This window comes from Pongo abelii, chromosome 12, assembly GCF_028885655.2.
Source record: "Pongo abelii isolate AG06213 chromosome 12, NHGRI_mPonAbe1-v2.0_pri, whole genome shotgun sequence".
Lineage (NCBI taxonomy): Eukaryota > Metazoa > Chordata > Mammalia > Primates > Hominidae > Pongo > Pongo abelii.
Window position 1 is genome coordinate 32,172,605 of NC_071997.2, and position 27,838 is coordinate 32,200,442.

General features: G+C 39.3%; 2 protein-coding genes and 1 long non-coding RNA gene across 8 annotated transcripts in view; 2 read left to right on the forward strand and 1 right to left on the reverse strand.

Moving 5' to 3' along the window:
• IL1R1 (interleukin 1 receptor type 1) overlaps positions 1-17,768 on the forward strand; it is a 75,338-nt gene extending 57,570 nt beyond the window's left edge. Inside the window, 5 exon segments of the mRNA NM_001132407.1 lie at positions 2,649-2,883; positions 2,990-3,179; positions 15,101-15,102; positions 15,105-15,168; positions 15,171-17,768. Of these exon segments, the coding sequence (NP_001125879.1) occupies positions 2,649-2,883; positions 2,990-3,179; positions 15,101-15,102; positions 15,105-15,168; positions 15,171-15,179 (500 nt within the window). The 3' untranslated portion in view covers positions 15,180-17,768.
• Positions 10,303-20,017, reverse strand: LOC129057521 (uncharacterized). Its single transcript, XR_008522100.2, has 3 exons — positions 19,803-20,017; positions 17,815-17,904; positions 10,303-10,576 (listed from the first exon to the last, which is right to left on the reverse strand). It is a non-coding gene; the product is annotated as an uncharacterized LOC129057521 (long non-coding RNA).
• Positions 20,018-24,862: 4,845 nt separating this feature from the next.
• Positions 24,863-27,838, forward strand: part of IL1RL2 (interleukin 1 receptor like 2) — a 55,362-nt gene continuing 52,386 nt past the window's right edge. For 2 of the 6 annotated variants that reach the window (XM_024242013.3, XM_063713531.1), the window contains exons 1-2: positions 25,663-25,809; positions 26,979-27,213. In XM_024242013.3, the coding sequence (XP_024097781.2) occupies positions 25,752-25,809; positions 26,979-27,213 (293 nt within the window). In that variant the 5' untranslated portion in view covers positions 25,663-25,751. Of the gene's footprint in view, positions 24,969-25,662; positions 25,810-25,973; positions 26,017-26,978; positions 27,214-27,838 lie in introns of those variants that run through there. The other 4 variants (XM_063713533.1, XM_054547401.2, XM_024242014.3 and 1 more) reach the window with 4 other exon arrangements.

A 27,838-nucleotide genomic window follows, 5' to 3' on the forward strand; every position in this document is an offset into this window, starting at 1 on the left:
CAAAATCGTATATATTTACAACGTACAATGTGATGTTTTGGTACATGTATACATTGTGAAATGGTTAACCCTAGCTAATTAATCAAATTTTCTTTTCATGAGTGTTAGCATGGCAAATATTTTTCTTTTCTTTTTAATCTATTTTTACCTTTATTTATAAAATCTGTGTATGTAGGTGTATGTGTTTATGTTAGGCACCACATAGGTGGGCATTTCTTTAGCCAATCTGATCATTTCCACCTTTCAATGAGCGTGTTTAGACTATTTGAAATTTTAGTGTGATTATTCATATATTAGGGTTTAATTCTGAGATCTTGCTATTTGTTTTTCTATTTGTCCCATCAATTCTGTTGTTTTTTTCTCTTTTTTTGCTGCCTTTTAGATTAATTGGCATTTTTAGGATTCATTTTATTTCGCTTTTTGGCTTTTTAGTCATAACTATTTGTTGTGTATGTGTTTTTTAATGACTGCTCTGGGGCTTAAATAGCCATCTCTAAGTTATCTCTGTCTGCCTTCAAGTGACACTATACAGTTTCACATATAGTATACAAAGTTAAGACAGTATATACCCATTTCTCATTTCTTGAACTTTGCCCTATTATTTCCATATATGTTACTTCTTTGTTATAAACTTTATAGCATTTTATTATTTTTTATTTAAACACTCAGTTTTCTTTAAAGAGATTTAAATAATAAGAAAGATGATCTTATAATTACCTATTTTTGTTGCTATTCATTCTTTTGCGTAGATTCATTTTCATCTTAGAATATTGTGCTTTTTGAAGGACTTAAATATTTGTTGTAATGCAGGTCTACTGGTGATGACATTTTATAGCTTTGGCAAATCTGAAAAAGTCAGTATTTTTTCCTAAATTTTAAATATATTTTCACTGGATATGGAATTCTAGGTAGACTTTTTCTTTCAGTACTTTAATGATATTGTTTTACTCTCTTCTGGCTTGTATTGTTTTTGGAAAGAAGGCTGCATCATTTTTTGTCTTTGTCCTCTGCAATAATTGTGTCATTTCTCCCTGGCTACATAAAAGATTTTATCTTTGTCACTGGTTTTAAACAATTTGATTATTATGTGTTTGTAGTTTGCTTTATGTTTCTTTTGCTTGGGGTTCATTGTGATTTGGGGGCCTATGTATACATCATTTTTGTCGCATCTTGAAAAACTTCAAATATGTTTTCTGTTTTCCACATTTTTCTTCTTCAGTGATTCATATTACATGTATTGAAGTTGTCTTAAGTGAAATAATTCCCTGCCCATTTTATTCTGTTATTTTCTTCTCTGTGCTTAATTTTGGATAATTTCTAATGCTGTGTCTTCAAGTTCACTCATCTTTTTTTTCCTGCAATATCAAATCTGCCGTTAATCCCATCCATTGTTTTTTGTAACTCAACATTATTGTTTTCATCTCTAAAAGTTTTAAAAAATCTCTTTCATATCTTCACTAATCATGTTTGATCTCTCCTGTAGCATCTTGAATAAATGGAATACAATAGTAATAAACTATTTTAATTTTTAAATTTATTAAGCCTATTGTCTGTGTCATTTCTGGGTCAGTTTTGACTGATCGATTTTTTTCCTCCTTATCGTTGGTTGTATGTTACTGCTTCTTTGCATGCCTAATGATTTTTTTGGATGTTAGACATTGTGGATTTTACCATGTTGGGTGCTGGATATTTTCGTATTCCCCAAAATGTTCTTGAGCTTTGTTCTGCCACATGATTGTTACTTGGAAATGGTTTAATCCTTTCGGGTCTTGCTTTTAAGCTTTATTAGGATCAGGACAAAGTTTATTCTAGGCCTAATTTTCCCTAATGACTGAGTCAGAACCCTTCTGGGTACTCTGCCTGATGCCTTATCGTTAATGAGGCTTTCCACTATGGCTGTTGGGAAGAGCAACTGTTTCCAGCACTGGGTGTGCTCCATGTGTTACTCCCTCCAGTTCTTTTGGCAATCCTCCCTCTAGCCTTGGGTCATTTTCTTATATGCTTACACTGACTGATACTCAGCTGAAAACTTGGGGGAGACTCTCAGTTATCCCGAGACTCTCTCTCCCTGTCATTATGCAGCTCTAAGTACTTGGGTACTCTGCCCTGCAAACTTTTCTACCCAGGTTCTCAGCTCCATCTCCTCAACTCACTGGGCTTTGCCTGTGTTTTTTCTTGGCAATGTCATGGCCTAGCTGTAATTTTGGACACCTCCTTTCTTCTCCATCTTTCTGGGATTTCTCTTCTTTGTTTTCTGATGTTCGATGTCTTGAATACTGTTGTTTCATATATTTTGTCCATTTTTTAGTTGTTTATGTGGGAAGGTAAATCCAGTTTCTATTACTCCATCTTGTACTGAAAGGCATGTCTCTCCTCCTACATTATCCCCACTTTTTAGATGAGTGAAAAGGGGGTGAAGGATGTTAAATAACTTGCCAGGGGTACAGCACACAGGCAGTAAGTGATGCAGCTGGACTTGAATATGCTTCTCAGACTCCCCAGATAATGCTCTTATCACAAGGTTGTAAAGCTTTTATATGTAATGTGAATTGATGTATTTAATAATCAATGTATTTCTTCATAGATATTAAATCAAGACACACTGCAGATTTTTATGTAAATTGCTTCCACCCTTCTTCCTTTTAAAGATAAATGCAAGGAACGTGAAGAAAAAATAATTTTAGTGTCATCTGCAAATGAAATTGATGTTCGTCCCTGTCCTCTTAACCCAAATGAACACAAAGGCACTATAACTTGGTATAAAGATGACAGCAAGACACCTGTATCTACAGAACAAACCTCCAGGATTCATCAGCACAAAGAGAAACTTTGGTTTGTTCCTGCTAAGGTGGAGGATTCAGGACATTACTATTGTGTGGTAAGGTAAGAGAGGAATTAGTATGTTACAAACATGTTCTATTTTCCTGCAGTTGTTAAGGACAGAAATACTTTTAATAATGCTTAACTTATCTATTTTATTTTATTTTAGAAATTCATCTTACTGCCTCAGAATTAAAATAACTGCAAAATTTGTGGAGAATGAGCCTAACTTGTGTTATAATGCACAAGCCATATTTAAGCAGAAACTACCCGTTGCAGGAGACGGAGGACTTGTGTGCCCTTATATGGAGTTTTTTAAAAATGAAAATAATGAGTTACCTAAATTACAGTGGTATAAGGTAATTTTATTTTAAATATCACATTTCACTTTTCCAGAAAATAAAATAGTTCCCTGGACAATAGAACATATCTGCAAAGTACCTTTTTATTTTGCATATTGTTTTCTCTTTAATGGTGAAACTTGATAGGGAACCTAAAAAGAATTGTAAGACTGCAGTCACTTAATTTGAAGCTTAACTAGAAATTTGCTTGCTATTGTTTTTATTTAATTTAATAACATGTAATTGAGAAAAGTACTAGAAATAGATGTTTAAAGAGAAGGCTGATTATAAGCTTAAGGAATTGAAGATATAACTATTTATTATAAAACATACTATGTGTGTTTTATTGAAGATATGGTCTTCAAATAACCTGCTAGTTTCCATAACTGTCTTAAAAGTGGGTTGACTAGCTTTCCATGGAACACCCCATGTTTTGGTAACTTTAATCTACCTAGTCTGGTGGAACGTAAATGGGGAATCATCTTGTAGAGCTTAAGACGTACTAAATAAATAATATCATTGAAGTGCAGTATTGTTAAGAAACTGTATAGTGTTAACATTTTTTTCAAACATGTTTTTCTTGCAAAATAAATTGGCCTTCACTTCATAGTACAAGTCTCATAGACTTGAAAACTTAATGTCATAGGAATATAGTTAACTGTTTCCAAAAAAACCAATATTAAAACTTACTATATGTAAGGAACTCTTCCAGTCACTTTCTAAAAATATAACATTTGCTAAGGTGAAAAAAATGGAGTTCGTTTGACTGGTAGATTGGGGAAAGTTATTGGTTATTGGTTTTCAATGCTTCTCTCTCCCTTTATCTAGGATTGCAAACCTCTACTTCTTGACAATATACACTTTAGTGGAGTCAAAGATAGGCTCATCGTGATGAATGTGGCTGAAAAGCATAGAGGGAACTATACTTGTCGTGCATCCTACACATACTTGGGCAAGCAATATCCTATTACCCGGGTAATAGAATTTATTACTCTAGGTGAGTCATAGCTCCAGCCCTAAAAGGTTTAGATCTGGGAAGGCCCAGAGACTGTGGTTCTAATATTACTTTCATTATCCATGAAGAAACCAAATCCAAGACGACCTCAATGATACCACAAAAGTCACATGGCTTTAGTTTTGTTTTTTTGTTACTAAATACTATGTAATGTTTTTCCATTCCTGCTTCAGATGTAGTTCTAATTAAATAGAGACATTATGAGCTGTGTTTTCCAACTGATGTAAGAGGGTTGTTCTTTGGCATGGCTAAAAATGGTTCTTACTGAAAGCTCTGGGGCTCCCTCTGGCTGGTATATGGGAATGTTCTGAGAGCCTGCACTTGGGGAATCTCAGTGAGTCTCAGTGTCTAGCAGCAAGCATCGGTGTGGACACTAATGAGCTTTGGAATAAGTCACATTTCCAGAATCTACCTCCTGTTCATTCTGTGTTAGGTGTTAACCTCTCTAAGCCTGTTTCTTCTTATGTAACAAGATGATGCAATCTCCCAAGGTTATTGGGAAGATTAGAGATATTGGGTACACTAAACTTGTGTACCTGGTGCAAAGAAATGCTTGGTGCAAAGCAGCTATGCAATTAATAGGTGTATGATGATTGTTCTTGTTAATTTTCTTGTGTCTTTCAATTCTGCGTTAACCATGTTTCATATTGAAAACTATGTCACAACAAAATGAAACAAAATGCACAGATTACCTGGGGATAGTCAGAATGCTCAAACTTTTTGTAAATAATGAGATGTTGTAAGCTTTATGTAATATAAGAAGAGTTATTCTAACAGAACTTTTTTGCAGGTTAGAGGGGTATCTATTAGTAGTTATGCTGGGACAACAGGTATAAATTGGGACTATCCCAAGCAAACTCAGGACATGATCACCCTATAAATAGCTTCACTTTTCCAGTTATATAATACTTTATTTTCCTAGAAATATTTTTATTAAGTAAAAGTTAATTCCTTGCCATGGTCCCACAAGCGTCAGTGAATCCTAATTTTCAGTGGTCTTTGTATCAAACCATGTTCTTGAGTTTTTAGCAGCCTGTCATTGGGTAGCTCTGGTCTGTGTTTCCTGAAACATAGTAACCAAATCAGCAAGTAGAACTTGAGAGAACTGGGCACTGGGGAATATTTAAGCTAGGTTAAGTGTTTTTTTTTCTTTCTTTTTTTTTTTTTTTTTTGTTTTTTTGAGGCGGAGTCTCACTCTGTCGCCCAGGCTGGAGTGCAGTGTGAGATCTTGGCTCCCTGCAAGCTCTGTCTCCCGGGTTCACGCCATTTTCCTGCCTCAGCCTCCCGAGTAGCTGGAACTACAGGCGCCCGCCACCACGCCCAGCTAATTTTTTTGTATTTTTAGTAGAGACGGGGTTTCACCGTGTTAGCCAGGATGGTCTCGATCTCCTGACCTCGTGATCCGCCTGCCTCGGCCTCCCGAAGTGCTGGGATTACAGGCGTGAGCCACTGCGCCCGGCCAGGTTAAGTGTGTTTTTGATATTCTCTGTTTCCTTTTCTGATCCCATTTGTAGAAACAATATACTCTACTCGGAGTGAGGTAATATTTTGTTTTCTTCCCAAGGCCCACACCAATGATACTTAGCACTTTTTGTTCACTCAAGGATTCAAAAGTATTTATTGAGCATTTACTATGTTTCAGGAACTGTAATAGGTATACATTAGGGAACAAAACAGAGAATATCCTACCTTCATGGTGTTCACTTTTTTTTTGACTGGGGGAATACCAAGTGCTCAATTTTATAGTTTCTCATCGTTTCTTCATGGCCACAGATCAGCCCCTGAAGCCAATCTTTTCATAAATAAGTCAGATTAATTTCTGGGGCTCCTTGATACTTTTTTGCCTATTTTAATAAATTACAGCATTATTCCATAACCCTGTAGTTCTCACTATTGGGTCATTAACACAGTCATTAAATGCAAACAGGTCTAGTACTGACTAGCCCTTGTGGCCAATAACACCCAATTCAAGGAAGTGACTTTCCACTACTCTCGCCTTTCCTGACATGCTTTCACTTAAGAGAGGCACTTGTCTGGGGACCCAGGGTCCTGGTGATGTGTGTGTTTTTCAGTAGCACCCCACTCTATGGATTCAGAAGGTCTAGCTCTGCCCCGCGGTTCACAGTGTGCTGTGGCCTCTGCCTCAGCTTTCTTCCTTCACTTTCTGCCTCCTGTCTCCTGGCATATGTGCTTTGAACACTTGATGGAGTATCTGGCCAGAAGTCATTTAGTATATTTTGCTAAGTGTTGTCGTCACTTGAGATTCTGATCTATAAGAGACTGACAAACCTTATGGATGTTTTTCTTTCAGAGGAAAACAAACCCACAAGGCCTGTGATTGTGAGCCCAGCTAATGAGACAATGGAAGTAGACTTGGGTAAGTGGGCTCCAGTGAGGATATGCCGGAATCGGTTTTTTTTTTTTAAACATGAGTAAGATAAATTGTATCTTTACTATATATAATCTAAGCCATTTACTGAATATATATAATCTAAGCCATTTACTAAATATATCTATAAATAGAGGGAAAGTGACACAAATTACATCTTAATTTTTTGTATTGCTTGCCTCTGTGGCAAATATCTTGCCATGTCTGATATTTCCAGCCCTACTTTTCTGTGGACACTTACTACCATGAAAACACCAACCAGACACCAAGGTCAAAAGGCCTAGGAACCAGCAATGCCGTTGACTGGTACAGGATTGGATTTCTTTTTTTTTTTTTTTTTCACAGAGTTAAAATATTTAATGACAAAATTAGGGTTTGCTGTAAAAGCGAATCAATACAGCAGGTTTTACTTATCTCTGAATTAAACAAAAATTATATTTGACATCTTAAAGAACTTCTGAAGAATTAATCATTGTATGACAGACATCAGCAGTGTTACAATTTCAGGAATGGATTTCTTATGACCAGATCCAAGCTTTGAGTCAGAAGAGTAAGGCTACAGGCCCCAAAGATGGTAGTCATTCTAGAAAAGTACTTTTCCAAGTTAGTGAACATTGTTTATTCAAGAGTAAAGAAAGAACCCCACAAGCATCTAGCTCTGCACTGTTTAGTGCAGTAGTTACTAGCCACACGGAGTTATGGACATGTAAAATTAAATTAAGTCAATTGATTCATTTAGTTAAATTAAAAATTAGTTCCTCTGTCACATTAGCCATATTTCAAGGGCTTAATAGCCACATGTGACAAGTGACTACTGTACAGACAAGCACGAATATAGAACATTTCCATCATCACTGAAAGTTCTATTGGAAACCACTGATCCAGAGAGAAAAAGTGGTTCTTTGTATCAGAGGACCCCAAATAGGCTGGCCTTGGAATTGTCTTCTGTAATAGTAACTGCATGACAGCAGTCAAGAACCATACAGAGGTCAGAAGGTATATGCTTGTGATCTGCAAATTCAGTACTTGGCCAATTCTGTACTTGTTATTTATGGTGGAAGGTGGTAGAAAGACATTCTTAGATAGAAACAAAAATGTCAAAACTCAAAATTAAATCTGGGCCAATAGGCTCTAGAACAATGTTTCTCAACCATCTTTTTTGCTTTAAATTGTTCCCCTTTAGAGTCTAAAAAGTCTTCTTCCACCTAATTCTCTTTCCTGTCTTTAAATTTCAGTACCACAGTTATCTTTTATATCTGCTGATATACTGTGGCCCTTTGGAGTACCACAGACCATGTAATATCTAAGGTTTTCTTGCCTCTTCCCCAAGAACCAGTTTTTGCCTTGCTGGCCACAGCCCCTGTTGAAAATGCCTGTCCTAGAAGTGTGTAATTGAGAGCTCTGATGCCTAGGCTGCATTGATCTCTCAATCTACAAAAAAAGCTTCAAATTAGGAAATAATTATTTTAATGTATTATATTGACAGTGGATCAGAAGCATATAGTACCCTGTCATAGGATTATCCCGAAGGGTGTTAAACAGGAAATAAGATCCACTACCATTACTCTTAAAATGACTCAGAAAAATAGGAATTGAGAGATATTTCCTTAACTTAATAAATAACATCAATGCAAGCCAATAGTCACTAATATTCTTAATGATGAAATACTATAGACCTTCTCACTAAAGCCAAGAGCAAGACAAAGATGCCCATGTAACCACTATTACTGAGCACAGTCTAGAAGTGCCTACCAATGCAATTGAAGGAAAAAAACAAGGTATGCTTACCACAAGGGAAAAAGTACATTTTTATTATTGTTTCGTGAACATACAAATTCCAAGAAAATTCCTGGGAAAAACTAGAATTAATTCTATATAAAGTAGTCAGATAACAAATTAACATTTAGAATTAATGTTCTAAAATATAAGACTTATTTAGCAATAACCAGCTAGGAAACATAATAGGAAAACAGATGCCATTTGCACCAGTAAATGTCTTAGAAGTGTCCATAAAATGTCTTAGAAAAACTTTGAAAATATGTGGAATTTATAAGAGAGGAAAAAAACTAAAAAAACCAAAACCCTGAATATGAATATCAGAAAAACTGAAATTTAAAGCATGCATTCCAGCACTTTGGAAGGCTAAGGTGGACAGATCACTTGAGGCCAGGTGTTTGAGACCAGCCTGGCCAAGACGTTGAAACACCATCTCTACTAAAAATACAAAAATTAGCTGGGTGTGGTGGTGCACGCCTGTAGTTCCAGCTGCTCAAGAGGCTGAGGCATGAGAGTAGCTTGAACCCAGGAGGAGAAGGTTACAGTGAGCCGAGATTGCGCCACTGCACTTCCAGCCTGAGTGACAGAGCGAGACTGTGTCTCATTTTAAAAAATGGAATTAAATAATGGATAGAGGGATAACAGCTTTTAAAAAGGAAGGCCGATGAGCACCAAGCTAATGAAAAGCATGTTGATTCACCATGAATTCAAGAAATGTAGATGAAAACTTAAGTGACATTTTCTTCTCTCAAAAGGTAATGTCTAACCAAAAACACTTGTTATCTGGTGGTTTTGGGGAAAATCGTGCTCACATACACTATTAGAGAGAGTGTAGACTGATATAGCCTCACTAAAGAGAGGGGGTTAGCTTTTAAAATATGTTTCTTTAATTCAATCTTACTTCCAGATTTTAATACTTCAGGATGTGTACAAACAAGGATATTCATTAAAATATTAATCATAATCATGAAAAATTAGGAAATTGTGTTCATCAATAGGAAATAGTTAATCATAGTGTATATGTATTAGGGAGTGCTAAGCAGCCATGACAGAGTCTATTTTGGAAGACAAATCACGTGGGCCCAAATTCCCAATCCACAGTAATTACAAAATAGGCAAAAAGACCCCATTTCAAAAACTGCACATGTTCACAGAGAAGATAAGGAATGAGATACATAAAGTTACTAATGGTGGTTTTCTCTGGGTGGTGGGTTTAGGGTAATTTTCCTTTTTCTTTGTGCATTTCTGTATTTAAAATTTTAATTCAGTAGCCATTTATTAATCTAGATAGATCAGAAAAAATCAATTAATGTTACGATTAAAAATACATTCTTTGCAGGATCCCAGATACAATTGATCTGTAATGTCACTGGCCAGTTGAGTGACATTGCTTACTGGAAGTGGAATGGGTCAGTAATTGATGAAGATGACCCAGTACTAGGGGAAGACTATTACAGGTATGTATGCTAAGAGTTATTCACATTTTGATGTTAAATCTCACGTGATATTTTATATAACCTTGTCGTCTTAGTTTAAAAGCAAGTGTTAGTTGCTCCTAACCCTTTGCTGCCTTTTTTTTTTTTTTTTTGCTAAGCTAAGTAGAATTTATAAGATCTTGTACATTTAAGGTAAAAAATACATGCCATTGTGGTGCAAATTACAGACCACTTAGAAGCCTTTCTCTTACGTTATACATGTTGCAACATTTCAACGAAGCAATTGTCTTTCATTATTCTTCATATTCCTCAAGTAGCTTAGAAGAGACTCTTTAATGAGCTCAAGAATCAGGCAATCCACTGCTCTCAAAAGCCTCTACTGGTTTCCTACTGCTCATCTATGGGACAAAGATCTCCTGGCTTCCCATAACCTCTCCTTCACAACACCTGCAAAGCACTTTGTCATCTGCCCCAATCTCCTCTTGTTTAGCATCTCCTCTGTGCCCCATGGAGAACACAATGCATTTGTCTACATTTTTCTTCTTGGAAGTGGTTGGTAATTTTTTTGCTTTCTCTGCTACTGAGCCTGTTACTGACAGTGGTCTTGGGGTTGTAAAATCTCAGATTAGTGTTGCCAGCAGTCTGAATGTTGTGACTGTGATTGGGCAGGGTGATTATTTCAGCTGCAATTTTGTCACAAATAAGGAAATACACGGGGTATACAGGTCTTATTTGTAGTTGATGCAATTTACTTACACAAGTTTATTTACTTTCTCTCTCTCGAATAGTGTGGAAAATCCTGCAAACAAAAGAAGGAGTACCCTCATCACAGTGCTTAATATATCGGAAATTGAAAGTAGATTTTATAAACATCCATTTACCTGTTTTGCCAAGAATACACATGGTATAGATGCAGCTTATATCCAGTTAATATATCCAGGTAAACAACAAACTAATTGAAATGCAATTTTGTTTTACTGTAGTAAGATTCCATGACCTTGAAGTTTGAAATGCCATTTCCTCTGCTTAGAACACTCTTCACTTCCTCATTACTTGGGTAACTTTTTTTCTCTTTTACTCTTCTGCTGAACTCTCTCTTCTTGGAAGCTTTTCTGTCCTGCTGCCTACCCTTAACCCAGCTCTCGGCCCAAAGAGAGGAGGTTAGGGCCTCTGTATGTACTTCTGTAGCACCATATGTCACAGGATCTATGGTACTTAGTTTTCTATACTTAACTATAAATTCTGTGATGATGGCAACCATTTATCTTAGTAATCATTCTATTTCCACAGCTAATGGCAAGTTAGGTCTGGTACATTGTGGGTACCCAATGAATATTTTGAAGTAAATGACTACATTGATGATGCATAGGGTAAGACTAAATCTCCACTTTCAAAGAGGACATCAGAAGTCACTGGGTTTCATGAATTGGTATAATAAAACATAATATTGAAAGTATTTGTGAAACATTTTAAGGTAATTTGTGGTTTAATTAAACATAGGATATTATAATTGTGTGCATGGAAGAATATCTGCAAGACTCTATAAATTAACTTCTATATATGTTTAAATACTGGCAGCATACAAATAGAAATTACATTTAAAAGATAACATTTACGGTAGCATCAAAAATCATCAAATACTTAAGAATAAATCTAGCAAAAGCTGTTCAAGACCTCTGTAATACAAACTAAAAAATATTGAGATAAATTAGAGAAGAACTAAATGGATATACAATGTTCATAGAATGAAAGACTCGATATTATGAAGATGTCAGTTCTTCCCCAAATGAATCTATGGATTCCAAAAAAATTTCAATCAAAATCTCAGCAGTATTTGTGCAAGTGAGAGTCAGTGTTTGTATGGGTGTGTTTTTGTGGACACCTGTAAAAGTCATAGGGAACTGTAAAGGACCAAGTATAGTCATGGTGGTCTTAAATAAGAAAAATAAATCTGGAGGATTATTACTACAGACATCATGATCTTGTATGAAGCAACAGTACTTAAGACTGTAAATGTGAACTATCATTTGGGCCAGCTGGATATTTGTCTGGAAAATGGTATAACTTGATTTCTGTTTTACATCCAAATCATTTAAGTTGGAAAAGTAAATAAAGCTTTTAGATTCCCGTTTCTGGATGCTTACATGGTTCCTGATATTTAGAGGGTACTTTCTTTTTCTTCCCTTTCTTCTCTAGCCCCCTCCCCATCACCTACTCCATCTGCTCCCCAGCTTCCTCTGTAATTATTGGATAACTAAGTAGAGAAGGAGGCCAGGAGAATGTGGAAATCTGAAACTTCCCTAAGCCTCCACCTTATTCCCTTTCCACCAGTCTTTAGTTTTACCCAATGGACTCTCTGACCTCAGGGAACTTTTGTAGGCTTTTGAGTGATTTTAACTTTTCCCTCTTTTACTGTGGAATGCTCTATCTTGTGGTCTTTGGTATTTTTTTCCATGTTATTATGTATTATGCTATTTAGGTAGAAACTTCATAGAATGCACCTTAGTTTTATCATTGCTTTGTACATTAGTATCCATTACAAAGTGATAATAATGAATGAGTTAATACTGTCTGAATGCAGTCCATTCCCAGATATGGGCTCTCTGAGATGAAGATATTTAATTTGTTGCGCTCAAAGTTTTAATTCTTTTTGGTTCTAATATTTTTTTTCCTCTTTTTTTCTTTTTGCTATAGTCACTAATTTCCAGAAGCACATGATTGGTATATGTGTCACGTTGACAGTCATAATTGTGTGTTCTGTTTTCATCTATAAAATCTTCAAGATTGACATTGTGCTTTGGTATAGGGATTCCTGCTATGATTTTCTCCCAATAAAAGGTATAATTTTGTATTCCATGCAGTATTTCTTGTTGGAGGTAAGGGATAGTTAGGAGATGTAGAAGATGACTAAGAGGGTTTTTACTAAGAGGGTTTCTAAAATGAAAAGTGGCATATACAAGAATACTAGTTATTCTCACACAGAATTATAGTTTTATAACTCATTAGGCTGAATATCATTGTTTTCTAAGTTCCTGCCTCAACATTCATATTGGTAGAATAAACAGAATAAACAGGTATTTAGAGCATCTGCTTATAAATTCAGTTATGCACAAGCCATTGGGAGGCCTTGCTCTGTGATGAATAGGACAGACATAGATCATACCTTAATGAAAGAAATGAAATGACTAGATCTTCGTGCATCAGGGAGGTTCTCTCTCTCTCCTTTGTTTAAACTTTGCAAAAAAAAAAAAAAAGGAATACCACAATATCTAAAAAAAAAATGAATGTATAGAATTCAGGGCTGAGACCTTTGGGGAAGAAGATGAGGACAGGGAGACTTTAAGGATGGCTCTATACTAAGAGTATACGAGGCAGCCTCCAAATAGAAGAACAAATTTGCAGTAAAACACAAGAAATAGAAACCTTGTAAGAGAAGAACACTTTTTAAAGGGATTATATTTTTGGTATTGCTGCTTCAGTCATGCCATTGTACAAAAAAAGATGAATAGTTCACTATGTAATGAATGTTTGTGATACTGACTTTATTGAATCTCTTATTTTTGCCTTGTGGTTCTAAATACATTATGTTTTTCCTTTAGCTTCAGATGGAAAGACCTATGATGCATATATACTGTATCCAAAGACCGTTGGGGAAGGGTCTGCCTCTGACTGTGATATTTTTGTGTTTAAACTCTTGCCTGAGGTCTTGGAAAAACAGTGTGGATATAAGCTGTTCATTTATGGAAGGGATGACTACGTTGGGGAAGGTATGTGTGTAATGGAACAAAGTAAAGGCTTATTGTTGTAAAACTACTTAGTAAAATGTGGATTCCATCTTTCTAGAAGATCGTGGCATAGGGATATATGTTTCACAATTTTAAGAACCTCTTCAGAAGTGTATGATGATTTTTACATTTATTAAATGCATTTACTTCTCTCATATTTTGTCAGAGCAATAATTAAGTGATTTTCATTTAGTTTTGAAAAACTTAACGACTAGTTAAACCCAACAGTTGCTTTACAACTGATACAATTAAACAGCAGTGGTAGAGACCAAATGATTGAATAATAAGTTTTTAAAATTCCAACAAAGTTTTCTGAGTTCTAAATGAAATATTTGTCTTTTGAGGGCCAATTTTTGAGTTAGTCTATAAAATGGGAGGTTTGCAGTGGCTCACGCCTTTTATCTCAGCACAACCCTGGGATGCCAGGGTGAGAGGGTCGCTTGAGCCTAGGAGTTTGAGGCTGCAGTGATCCAAGATCACACCACTGCACTCCAGTGTGAGCAGCAGAACAAGAGCCTGTCTCTTAAAATTAATTAATTAAAAACATGGGAAACTCCTTTAATTTTAAGTAAGGCAAGAAAAAGGCATTAGGAGCCATACGGTTGTGAAAAGCCTTGTGTGGCTTTGGTTCAGGAGAGAATGATGATAAATAGAATTTTACTTACTATATTGTGCTTCCTGTTTTTCAGACATTGTTGAGGTCATTAACGAAAATGTAAAGAAAAGCAGAAGACTGATTATCATTTTAGTCAGAGAAACATCAGGCTTCAGCTGGCTGGGTGGTTCATCAGAAGAGCAAATAGCCATGTATAATGCTCTTGTTCAGGATGGAATTAAAGTTGTCCTGCTTGAGCTGGAGAAAATCCAAGACTATGAGAAAATGCCAGAATCGATTAAATTCATTAAGCAGAAACATGGGGCTATCCGCTGGTCAGGGGACTTTACACAGGGACCACAGTCTGCAAAGACAAGGTTCTGGAAGAATGTCAGGTACCACATGCCAGTCCAGCGACGGTCACCTTCATCTAAACACCAGTTACTGTCACCCACCACTAAGGAGAAACTGCAAAGAGAGGCTCACGTGCCTCTTGGGTAGCATGGAGAAGTTACCAAGAGTTCTTTAGGTGCCTCCTGTCTTATGGTGTTGCAGGCCAGGTTGTGCCTCATGCTGAATTGCAGAGTTCATGGAATGTAACTGTATCATCCTTTATCCCTGAGGTCACCTGGAATCAGATTATTAAGGGAATAAGCCATGACGTCAATAGCAGGCCAGGGCACTTCAGAGTAGAGGGCTTGGGAAGATCTTTTAAAAAGGCAATAGGCCCAGTGTGGTGGCTCACGCCTATAATCCCAGCACTTTGGGAGGCTGAAGTGGGTGGATCACCAGAGGTCAGGAGTTCGAGACCAGCCCAGCCAACATGGCAAAACCCCATCTCTACTAAAAATACAAAAATGAGCTAGGCATGGTGGCGCATGCCTGTAATCCCAGCTACACAGGCGGCTGAGGCAGGAGAATTGCTTGAACCGGGGAGACGGAGGTTGCAGTGAGCCGAGTTCGGGCCACTGCACTCTAGCCTGGCAACAGAGCAAGATTCCGTCTCAAAAAAAGGGCAATAAATGCCCTCTCTGAATGTTTGAACTGCCAACAAAAGGCATGGAGACAGCAAACTAGAGGAAAGGGCAAGAAGGAAATAGCCACCGTCTACAGATGGCTTTGTTAAGTCATCCACAGCCCAAGAGCGGGGCTATGCCTTGTCTGGGGACCCTGTAGAGTCACTGACCCTGGAGCGGCTCTCCTGAGAGGTGCTGCAGGCAAAGTGAGACTGACACCTCACTGAGGAAGGGAGACATGTTCTTGGAGAACTTTCCATCTGCTTGTATTTTCCATACACATCCCCAGCCAGAAGTTAGTTTCCAAAGACCAAATTTTATTTTACAGAGCTTGAAAACTCACTTCAGTGAACAAAGGGATTCTCCAGGATTCCAAAGTTTTGAAGTCATCTTAGCTTTCCACAGGAGAGAGAGAACTTAAAAAAGCAACAGTAGCAGGGAATTGATCCACTTCTTAATGCTTTCCTCCCTGGCATGACCATCCTGTCCTCTGTTATTATCCTGCATTTTACGTCTTTGGAGGGACAGCTCCCTAGTGGCTTCCTCCCTCTGCAATGTCCCTTGCACAGCCCACACATGAACCATCCTTCCCGTGATGCCACTCTTCTGTCATCCCGCTCCTGCTGAAACACCTCCTGGGGGCTCCACCTGTTCAGGAGCTGAAGCCCATGCTTTCCCACCAGCATGTCACTCCCAGCCCACCTCCCTGCCCTGTCCTCCAGCCTCCCCTCGCTGTCCCGCTGTGTGAATTCCCAGGTTGGCCTGGTGGCCATGGCACCTGCCCCCGGCACTCCTCTGTCTCTGCTCTTGCCTGCACCCTTCCTCCTCCTTTGCCTAGAAGGCCTTCTCGCATTTTCTCTAGCTGATCAGAATTTTACCAAAATTCAGAACATCCTCCAATTCCACAGTCTCTGGGAGACTTTCCCTAAGAGGTGACTTCCTCTCCAGCCTTCTCTCTCTGGTCAGGCCCACTGCAGTGATGGCGGTGAGCACATCAGGGAGGCTGGTCTCCCTCCAGCTGGAATTGCTGCTCTCTGAGGGAGAGGCTGTGGGTGGCTGTCTCTGTCCCTCACTGCCTTCCAGGAGCAATTTGCACATGTAACATAGATTTATATGATGCTTTATGTTTAAAAACATTCCCCAATTATCTTATTTAATTTTTGCAATTATTCTAATTTTATATATAGAGAAAGTGACCTATTTTTTAAAAAAATCACACTCTAAGTTCTATTGAACCTAGGACTTGAGCCTCCATTTCTGGCTTCTAGTCTGGTGTTCTGAGTACTTGATTTCAGGTCAATAATGGTCCCCCCTCACTCCACACTGGCACATTTGTGAGAAGAAATGACATTTTGCTAGGAAGTGACCGAGTCTAGGAATGCTTTTATTCAAGACACCAAATTCCAAACTTCTAAATGTTGGAATTTTCAAAAATTGTGTTTAGATTTTATGAAAAACTCTTCTACTTTCATCTATTCTTTCCCTAGAGGCAAACATTTCTTAAAATGTTTCATTTTCATTAAAAATGAAAGCCAAATTTATATGCCACCGATAGCAGGACACAAGCACAGTTTTAAGAGTTGTATGAACATGGAGAGGACTTTTGGTTTTTATATTTCTCGTATTTAATAAGGGTGAACACCAACTTTTATTTGGAATAATAATTTTCCTCCTAAACAAAAACACATTGAGTTTAAGTCTCTGACTCTTGCCTTTCCACCTGCTTTCTCCTGGGCCCGCTTTGCCTGCTTGAAGGAACAGTGCTGTTCTGGAGCTGCTGTTCCAACAGACAGGGCCTAGCTTTCATTTGGCACACAGACTACAGCCAGAAGCCCATGGAACAGGGATGTCACGTCCCGAAAAGCCTATTAGATGTTTTACAAATTTAATTTTGCAGATTATTTTAGTCTGTCATCTAGAAAATGTGTCAGCATGCATAGTGCCAAGAAAGCAAGCCAATTTGGAAACTTAGGTTAGTGACAAAATTGGCCAGAGAGTGGGGGTGATGATGACCAAGAATTACAAGTAGAATGGCAGCTGGAATTTAAGGAGGGACAAGAATCAATGGATAAGCGTGGGTGGAGGAGGATCCAAACAGAAAAGTGCAAAGTCATTCCCCATCTTCCAAGGGTTGAATTCTGGAGGAAGAAGACACATTCCTAGTTCCCCGTGAACTTCCTTTGACTTATTGTGCCCACTAAAACAAAACAAAAAACTTTTAATGCCTTCCACATTAATTAGATTTTCTTGCAGTTTTTTTATGGCATTTCTTAAAAGATGGCCTAAGTGTTGAAGAAGAGTTTGCAAATGCAACAAAATATTTAATTACCGGTCGTTAAAACTGGTTTAGCACAATTTATATTTTTCCTCTCTTGCCTTTCTTATTTGCAATAAAAGGTATTGAGCCATTTTTTAAATGACATTTTTGATAAATTATGTTTGTACTAGTTAATGATGAAGGAGTTTTTTTAACCTGTTTATATAATTTTGCAGCAGAAGCCAAATTTTTTATATATTAAAACACCAAATTCATGTACAGCATGCATCACGGATCAATAGACTGTACTTATTTTCCAATAAAATTTTCAAACTTTGTACTGTTATCCTTGAGAATCTGTTCTTTGTCCAGTCCACAGCTTACCTGCACATCTGCACATTCCCAGGCCTCAACAAGGTGAGGAGACCTTCTGCAGAGAGTTCTTCCTGTTGCGGGGAAGCAGGTGGGGAGGAGCTGGAGGAGTGGAGGGGAGTGGCGGTCAGAGGCTATTGGCTTAACAGTGAGCCCTAACTCCCTTCTTCTAGCTAAACTCTACTCCCTCTGCTCACTTGCTTCTAAAATGGATTAAAACGTGAGCCTTATCATTAACTGTTTATTAACTTCTTATCAATTTACTATTAACTTGTCACTTTGCCTGTCCAAAAAATGATAAAGGGAATATTTGTATAGACTTTTACATTTTACAAAGGGCTTTTATTTGTTTTTTCCTTTGACCCAGAAGGTGGGCAAAATTGGTGAACTTGCTGTCCAAAATGCATGCTCTAAAGCTTGGTAACTCTGTTGGTCAGAGATGACACCTAGTCAGTGCCTCCTTCTTACCTCACAGCAATGCTAAGGGGAAGGTGACTTTCTCAGTACCTGGGGAGAAGGGGCAGGTGGCAGGTTGGCTTAGAGTCTGAGTCCACTATGAACACTGCCTCCACCAGCTACCTGGAGTGAAACCTTAGGCAAAGTATTTGAGCCCCAATTTACTAATTATATAGGTATAATATCTAACTCATAGAGTTAAGATTAAAAAGATTAAATATATTATGACAAGCCTAATGCTTAGCATAAAGCAGGTTCTCAGAAAATGGTTGCTTTGTTAGTAGCAATTCTATGAATTGCTTATCTGAAGCCCTATTAGAATCTGCAAATGGAAGGGATAGAGAGGACTCATAAATTAAAAATGACAATTGACACTAAGGACAAAGTACACAATGTCAAACTGAAGTTGTATAACCACAGAGGCCAGGAACCCTGTCCAGCCCACAGCCCCTCCACCGGCCCCCAACCTGAAAGAATGTTTCTCACTGGAAGAGTTCAGGGAGCTTTGCACCACATTTTGGTTATGATACCAGTTAATGTGCAAACCATTAGGAATATCAGTGCTAACCACCACTTAAAAGTCACACTTTTTCCTCTCCTTGTCAGACAACTTTTCCCCAGTAAATGCAAAATAGGTTTTTAGGGAGTCTCTGGAATTATTTTACAACAGGAATGCCATCTGGTGGGAAAAGACCTGGGACTAAATTCTTGCACTGTCACAGCTTTGAAACCACAACAAAGCACCTGGTTGTATGGAACCCCCATTTTCTCATGTGTAAAACAGGACTTCCTATGTTACAAGATGTTTATGTGTGGAAAGCCTCTGTCGAGTATATGGGATAGAATCTCAAAATATATTTTCTTAGTTTTATCACTTGATGAGTAAAGATAAAACAAAAAACTTATTCATCCAAAATGTATATTTTTCAAATTCTAGGGTTTTAGGTGTGTGCAGGGGTTGGGGAGTGATATAATGCTGGTGCTAACTTTTTAAAATGATCACAGCTGCTACTTAATCCCATTTTAGCAAGTCAGGATCTGGTTTAGCATTTTTAATATAGTATGTTCCCCAAGTAGTAATTGAAGGACTTCTAAGTATAAATACCATGCAATTATAAAATCAGAGATTTCCTCCAGCTTATTTGTCAAAAAAACTTTTCGCCTTTGACGTGAGGCTCTAGGAGTGTGGTGAGGTTGGCTTAGCGTGCAGGGCATAGAGAGTGTAGCAGGTGGGGAAGAATGTGGATTGGGCTGGAAGGGAAAAATTGTTCCTCTGTTACTAAAATAAAATACATGAATGAATCACCATAGTGGCAATAATTCATAAAATGGAGTATACATGAAAAAAATGTATGTAGGAAGACAGAGGAAAGGGATAACTTTTTGATGTGATAACATTCATTTTACAACCAAAGATTGTGTGTGTGTGTGGGGCGGGGGGTGGGGAGGGTGTTTAAATTTTAAGGAGAGGAAGAGTTATAGGAATAGGTGGTACTATTTAAAATGAGTATTAATCATTCAAAACAAAAACATGCTTATCTTACCACATGCCGCTCAGGTTTCTTCTGAAGAAGGCTTGGCTGCTCAAAGTATGTAAATCCTACCTATACCTTAAATCTGAGCCCCAAACATTAGCACAGCAGTCTCTCAAAATTTGCAGCTGTTAGACCAGTTGAGCCTGTACCACTTGACTCTAGACTCATAGGAGGCTGTTGACATCTCTAAAGCTGTGTTCAACCAGTTGAGAGATTAATTTACCTACAGGGTGAAGTTGATGAAGCTTGTTTTTCTTAGAACCTTTGACCTGGAAGTGATCCCAAGTGTCATTTGGTTTCTGCTTCCAGGTCTGGGAAGGGCTACAATGATACCATTCTACAGTGTTCATTGGTTTTCCTGTCAATCTACACGTCCTGAGAATGAGATTCCTTAGGCTTCTTTAGTGAAAGGGTATTGCATGTTTCACAGCCTGTGTGGGGATCCACTCCTGCTTTGGTTCATGTAGTTAATCCTTCCCTGGCTAACACTGCATTTTCCCTCCTCAGCCATGTTACATCACTTACCCTGCTTAGCCAGGGACAGACTGCAGCTTCTCATTTGCTTTCAAGGCTGTGGACAGCGGCCATCTTTTTCAACAGTTTTTATCGTCAGATGCTATTCCGTAGCCCTGCCTTCCACACTGTACTTGATTGCTTCTGAATTCTTGTCTTTCCTAAAACTGGACCCATGTCCTCTCTCAAATTCAAAAACACAGGGGAAATATTTGTGTTCTCAAGCCTACTTTTAGATTTTTAAAAAGTGCTAACCATGTGGTTAACATTATGCTAGACACTGAGAAAATTACAAAGTAAGAAAAAACAGAAATCTAGCCAGAGAAGAAGACTGTGAAGAGAAAGTTGTTCAGGAAACAATCTCATATGACAGAGGGTCTTAAACCCATGACTGAAGTATTTGGACTTTACCACTAGGAGTAGGTATATGGGAGATATTGGAGGCAACAGGTTGGAAGAACTTTAGACATAAAAAAACACATTGATAGGGCACTGTTGTGCAGCAGATTGGGAGGAGGTAAAAGGTTACATAGGGAGGTTGTTAGGAAGGTGGTATAGTAATCCCCTTGGGAGTCAATTATATTTAAGACACTTTATAAAATAAATTAGGAGAAACTTCTTTTTATTACGAAAGCAATAATGGTTTGAGAGAATGTGGAAATTTCTAAAACATATAAGGAAGAAAAATGTCACCCATAACTTCACAATCTAAAGATAATTATTGATATTTTATAACCTTTCTGTGGATATAACTGAGACCATATAATACATGGAGTTTAACACTCTTTTTAAAACTTAGCATAAATATTTGCCCACATTATATGAAATACAATCTATAAGTAGTCACTAAGTCTATCAAATGGATGGTCCATAATCTGATAGCTTTGCTGCCTTCATTGGATATCCAGATTATTTCTAGTTTTAGCTATCAGTAGTCGAAGTGCAATAGTTATCCTTTCTCAAATATTTTTACTTCCCTAATCATTTGCTTAGCATATATTCAGAGGGCAAGGTTCCTTTTCAGGTCCTTGATGTTCCATAGAGACATTTGCTCCTCTTACACAAGCAGTGTGTGGCGCTAAGAATACTCATTATTAAATCATTGCTAATTTGATAGGCAAGAAAGGTTATCCTTTGCCAGTTAACTATTAACATGGTTGAATGTTTCACTTAACAATTACAGTCGGAGGCGGGCGGATCACTTGAAGCCAGGAGTTTGAGACCAGCCTGGTCAACATGGTGAAACCCCATCTCTACCAAAAACACACAAAAAGCAAAAAACAAAAATTAACTGGGCGTGGTGGTGCACGCCTGTAATGCCAGCTACTCAGGAGGCTGAGGCAGCTAAGGCTATTGGCTTCATCCATGTTATTTTGGAATTTACAAACTGTTTCCTCCTTTGTGATTTTGCACTAGCTGTTTCCTACTTTGGGGAAAGCCCTTCTCCCAGACCTCCACATGCAGGACTCCTTGCCTTGACAAGGGCCTCTGCTGCACCATAGTCCCTTCTGAAGGGAGGACTTCCCCAACACCCTCCCCATCACTTCATCATAATTGCTTTCAGGGTTCTCACCAGCCTGAAATCATCCTTCAAAATTTTCTTATTTACTTGACACTAGAATGACTGTAAACTCTAAGAGGGTCTGTCTTCTGTACAGCTGTATTTCTGGCACTCAGAATATCACCTGGAACACAGTGGGAACTGTATAAATATTTGATGAGGGACTGAGCGAACTAATGAATGGAGCTCGAGGGAGTGATTAAGCCCAGGACTGCAGGAAACCAAGTGCTTTAAGGACCTCCTTCTAGTCTCCCTGGCTGCTTCTTCCCTTTCTGGAAGTCCATTTCATCCCAACAATAGCAGTCTACTACAGAAATGCTGCTATATATTCCCAAGCCTCACAGAGGGGAAATATGAGAACTTAAGGGCCTTAAAGGTATAAAGATTTTGGTGGAGCCCCAAACCCCCACCCCAACCTAATACTGGGTTTTGGAAAGTTCAATTGTTGCATGTGAATATATTTCTGTTTCATTCTCATTGGGAAACATTATCTGTGGGATATGGCCAACGGGAAATTATCAGATATTTAGTTAGAACAAATAAAAGGTAGTATGCATCATGTAAAATATAAATTTGTATATGAAATCTTTAATCCAAATTGTTGCCCTGCTATCCTTCTGAACAGCCGTCATATCCTAGTCTGAGGGTCAAATAGACTGAAGGTAAAATTCATCCAAGCAGAATTCTGTAATGCTTTCATCACACACAGATTTGTTGCTTTTTGCCTGCTCTCAGAATGAAGTAATGAGTCTCTAGAGGAAGTTGATTTACTTCATAAAAAAAACCAACTGAAAATATATTTCCTATGGCCACTCACTAATGCTAGAAAACATTAAGAATATTCTCATTGCAAAAATATCTGCAAGTGGGAGAGAATTAGACAAGGTGGGGTTGGTAGGGGGATGGTGATAAGCATCTATTACATATTATACACCCTGTTATGGAGGCTTTACAACTGCCACCTCTGAAATTGGGCATAACCTCCCTATCTAAATGTATATAAAATAAAATCACAGGATAGCTTTACATCAGAGCAGTAAAACTGGCAAAATTTAAAAGTCTAACATTACCAAATATTGGTAAGAACATGAAGCAATGAAATTCTTTTCCTCTAAAGGACATAGTTATGGAAAAAAAATAGGGCTTTTCTAATACAATTGAGGATGTACCTACCCAAAGATTCTGCAATTCCGTTCACTAAATGGCCTCTGAAATACTCGCACAAAAGGACATTACTAGAATCTTTGCAGCAGCACCGTTTATAAGAGCAAAATATAAATTTGGAAAAACTTAAATGTTCGAAGGAGATGAATACATTTAAGTTTTTTTTTTCAAGGTAATTGAGAACCTGCAGCAAATATTATGGTTTCCTGTTATTTTTAATTGCTAAGTTTACAATGCCCGGAATCAGTTCTGCCTTCAAAGCCAAGTGTTCATTTTCCACGTATCAGGAAACACATTTGGCATAGAGACCACCCCAGGAAGTTAAATTTCAGATTCACAGATTTAGTAGCAAAGTGCAATGTCAGAAGTGTCCAGTGAGAGGCACTGCAGGGCACTGGGATGGCCTGTCTTAACTTCATACATTTTGAGGCAACCATACCCGTTAAACTTGGCATATATACTAGTCCTCAGGCTAAGAAACAAGATACGACACAAATGCATCTATTCATAAAGTGAAAATGAAAAAAGATAGCGTAAATAAAGATTTAGAAATACCTTTCAACACTGCTCATAGCAATAATTCTGAATGCAAATCATATGACTTTTATAAAAATAGTAACGTCTTTGTTTTGTTTTGGATGAGGACATAAACGCTGAAGAATATACATATACAGAGGAACCTCGTTTACTGCTGATAGTAGGGGAAATAAATAATAATCTCTATTTATAGCTTAAGAAAGAGGTCCTCAAAGAGTGGGAGCCCCATGGGTCCCTGAGAGACCCTTCAAAAAGATCTGTGAAATCAAAACTATGTTCATCATAATATTAAGACCTTATATTCCTTTTTTATTCTCATTCTCTCATTAGTGTATGGTGGACCTTTTCAGAAGCTATATGACATATTATATCATGACACTGATTGCAGAAGCAAATATGAGAATCCAGTCATCTTCTAGTAAGCCAGACATCAAAGAGATCTGCATCTGTGTAGAACAATGCCACTTTTCTCAATAAGCCTGTTTTAGAAAGTAGAGTTATTTTTCATAAATTGTATGATATTTGCGTTAACATGTAATGGGTTTATTGTTACTTAAATAAGAAAGTAAATGTTTACAAATTCTCCCTTTAACTTCTAATGTAGTAATATGGACAGGCATAACCTACATAGACAAAAGCACTTTGGAATCCTCAATACTTTTTTTAAGAGTGTAGAAATCTACAAACCACTGACCTTCAGCCTATCACAGGAAGCTTTGCTATTAGCACAATTATTGCATCTCTGCTCCTATGGTTGCTTTTGTCTCACTGTCTCCGATCTTTCAAAGACCATCGGGAAGAGCTTAATCAGTAATCTATTGAATGGAGATTACATTTTGAATCTTTTCCTACATCTCAGTGCCCTGTGGGATGACTCTGGGATGTCTCCTGATGGCTAGGGCAACAGGTCCCTGTTGACATCACCTTATCGGGAAGTTTTAGACAGGAACAGTCTTCAGGCTCTGAAGTGCTTGAACACCATGGGATGCCTGTCTTACAGAAGTTAATGAGCACGACTCAGGCAGATTCATAATTCTCCTTAGAATTTGGGATGGCTTCCACTTTGGGGTCATTCCACATAGGCCAATGCAGAGCATGCAGTAACTGCTCAAATGGGATTTGGAAAGGAATGAATAATTCATTTAGACGTTCAGCTTGGAATAGACTTAAGCAGACACTCCTAGTGATGAAGAACTTAGACGCCAGAAAATCAGGCTCAAAGATTTTCAAGCCACTTCCTAGTGTGATGTCACATTCCTTCCTACGCTCCACTGGGGAAGGCAGGTCTGCCCCGCCCACGGTGGCGGGGAAATACCTAGGCATGGAAGTGGCATGACAGGGCTCGGGTCCTTGTCATATTTTCCACTCTCCACGAGGTCCTGCACGCTTCAATCCTGCAGGCAGGTAGACACCGGGCCGGGAATCTGGCTGAGCCAGGCATGGGTGGGGCCCTGACAGTAGGAGAGGTGTGCAGAAAAAGACGTGGCAACAATGTGTGCCACTGCAGGCCAGGGATCAGGCCCCCCAGGCGGGCCCCCACCGGCTAGGTGACCATGGGGGAGCCGACTCCGTCTCTGGGTCGAGGAGTGGAGCTCGCGGCTACTTTCAGCTCCAGCGGCTCCCTGCCTTCCTTTCTCCTTTCCCGCCGGCCCTTGCCAGGTAGGCCTGCCCTGGCTGCTCCCCAGTGAGCGGTTGTTTGGGGTTTCTGCTTAGACCGCCAGGCTCGGGTGGATCCCGAGGACACAGGCGCGCAGGGGAGGCTCCGTGCGCCGCGGGCGGGGATGGGGTCCCACGTCTGGAACCCAGGCCGCAGGCTGCGCTGGGGGCGCCCTGGCCCTCGCGGGGGCTCTGGACACCAGCCTGCTTCGCTGTCAGGTGGCAGAAGCAGCTCCCACGCGGTCCCCACCGCGGCCGCCGCCCACTCCTCGCCCATTCTCCTCTGCTGCGGGGCGAGCTCCCTGCCCTGGATCCTGGTCGGGCGCCCAGACGAAGGAGAGAGGGGAAGAACAGTCTTTGGGGAAACGTGGGGCCAAAGTCGGAGGGCTCCCTAGGAAAAAGGGAAGGTCAGCGGCCTGGGCGGTTGTCTTTGAGATTCCGAGGTCGCCCACGCCGGCGCCTCGGGCCCGCCCTACTGCGTCCTCCCCTCCCACCCTCTTCTCCCTTCCTTGCAGCCCGGTTTGGGGATGTGGTCCTTGCTGCTCTGCGGGTTGTCCATCGCCCTTCCACCGTCTGTCACAACAGGTACGTTCCGTGGGTCCTCCGTTCCCAGGGGCCGCCCTAGTCCACAGGCTCCTGGCCTCTCATTGGGAGCCCCCGGGGATCGCGTCAGCCCGAGCGCGGCTCCTTCCGCTCCCCAGACCGCCAGGCGGAGTTCCGCGGAAGAGGAAACAGCGAACCAGCTCCACGTGCTCGGATGCTCAGCCCTGAATGTCGCCTTTGAGGTTGGAGGTGACTTTGGGGAGGGGAAGGAGTTAGGCAAATTGCAAGTGAAGACTTGAGTAAAAACGCTCAAATGGAATTACCACTGGCTATTTTATAAGATAAAGGGTTATTTTATGACACAAGGTGAAAGCAAGGAAACCGTCAATAGAACAAATTTCTTCTAAGAAATTTGGTATGGCCGGGCGCAGTGGCTCATGCCTGTAATCCCAGTACTTTGGGAGGCCAAGGCGGGCGGATCATGAGGTCAGGAGATCGAGACCATCCTGGCCAACACGGTGAAACCTTGTCTCTGCTAAAAATACAAAAAAAAAAAATTAGCTGGGCATGGTGGCGGGCGCCTGTAGCCCTAGCTACTCAGGAGGCTGAGGCAGGAGAATGGCGTGAACCCGGGAGGCGGAGCTTGCAGTGAGCCGAGATTGAGCCTCTGCACTCCAGCCTGGGCAACAGAGCGAGACTCTGTCTCAAAAAAAAAAAAAAAAAAAAAAAAGGAAATTTGGTAGAAATGAACTTTAAAAGTGAACCAATTTTTTTTTTTTTAAACAATCGTTTTGGGATGAAATACCTTTTACTCAAGACAGAGTAAAATAACTGGATGGCAGAGCAGAAACAGAAAAGACAAGAAGGGTTGCTTTACTCTGTAGATGAGTACAGGGTAAAGAACTCTGTGGATGAAAAGAACTAAGGGTCGTAGAATAGAAGGGAAAGAGGGAAATCACTCCCGATGGGGAAGAGGTTTGTGAGGAGGGAACGGAGTAAATTCTGTTTTATGGATACATTTAAAGAACTTGGAATTATACTTTATAATCAGAAGGCTATTTTTAGGAAACTTCCAGACTCAAGAAACTCCCAAATAAAATTTCAAATTGGCTGGAAAATTGAAGAGGCATTTAAAAAAACTAACAGTAAATAAAACTGAAGTTTTCTTTCATGGATAATTGTATTGTTTTGTTTTGTTTTTCTTTCCCTAGCTGGATGCAAGGACATTTTTACGAAAAATGAGATGCTTTCAGCAAGCCAGCCTTTTGCTTTTAATTGTACATTCCCTCCCATAACATCTGGGGAAGTCAGTGTAACATGGCATAAAAATTCTAGCAAAATCCCAGTGTCCAAAAACATACAGTCTAGAATTCACCAGGATGAGACTTGGATTTTGTTTCTCCCCATGGAATGGGGGGACTCAGGAGTCTACCAATGTGTTATAAAGTAAGTTCCTAATTTAAAATATAACTAACCCATGTGTGTGTATGTATAAATTATTTTAGGAAAATTCTTAATGAACATAGAAAACTCTTGAGAAGAATTATGTTGTTGTATGTTTTTATAATTGTTACAAGACAATTTCCAGTGAACACATTTTTAAACAGAACAGATTTGTAAATCATTTTTGGAACCTGATATTCATCTTTCCCTATGGAAATGGCACCTCAGACCAGACCCACTCACAAAGTGTGTTTGTCCCAGTATTATTATTATTTTTTTTTTGAGATGCAGTCTCGCTCCGTCACCAGGCTGGAGTGCAGTGGCGGCGATCTCCGCTCACTGCAACCTCCTCCTCCCAGGTTCAAGTGATTCTCCTGCCTCAGCTTCCCAAGTAGCTGGGACTATAGGCGCATGCCACCACGCTTGGCTAATCTTTTGTATTTTTAGTAGAGATGGGGTTTCACCGTGTTAGCTAGGATGATCTCGAGCTACTGAACTCATGATCCGCCCGTCTTGGCCTCCCAAAGTGCTGGGATTACAGGCCTGAGCCACCTAGCCCAGCCGCTGCCATCTTTCTTGAAATGCCAAAAGTTTTTGTGGGAAATGGCACATCCAGATAGGAATGAGC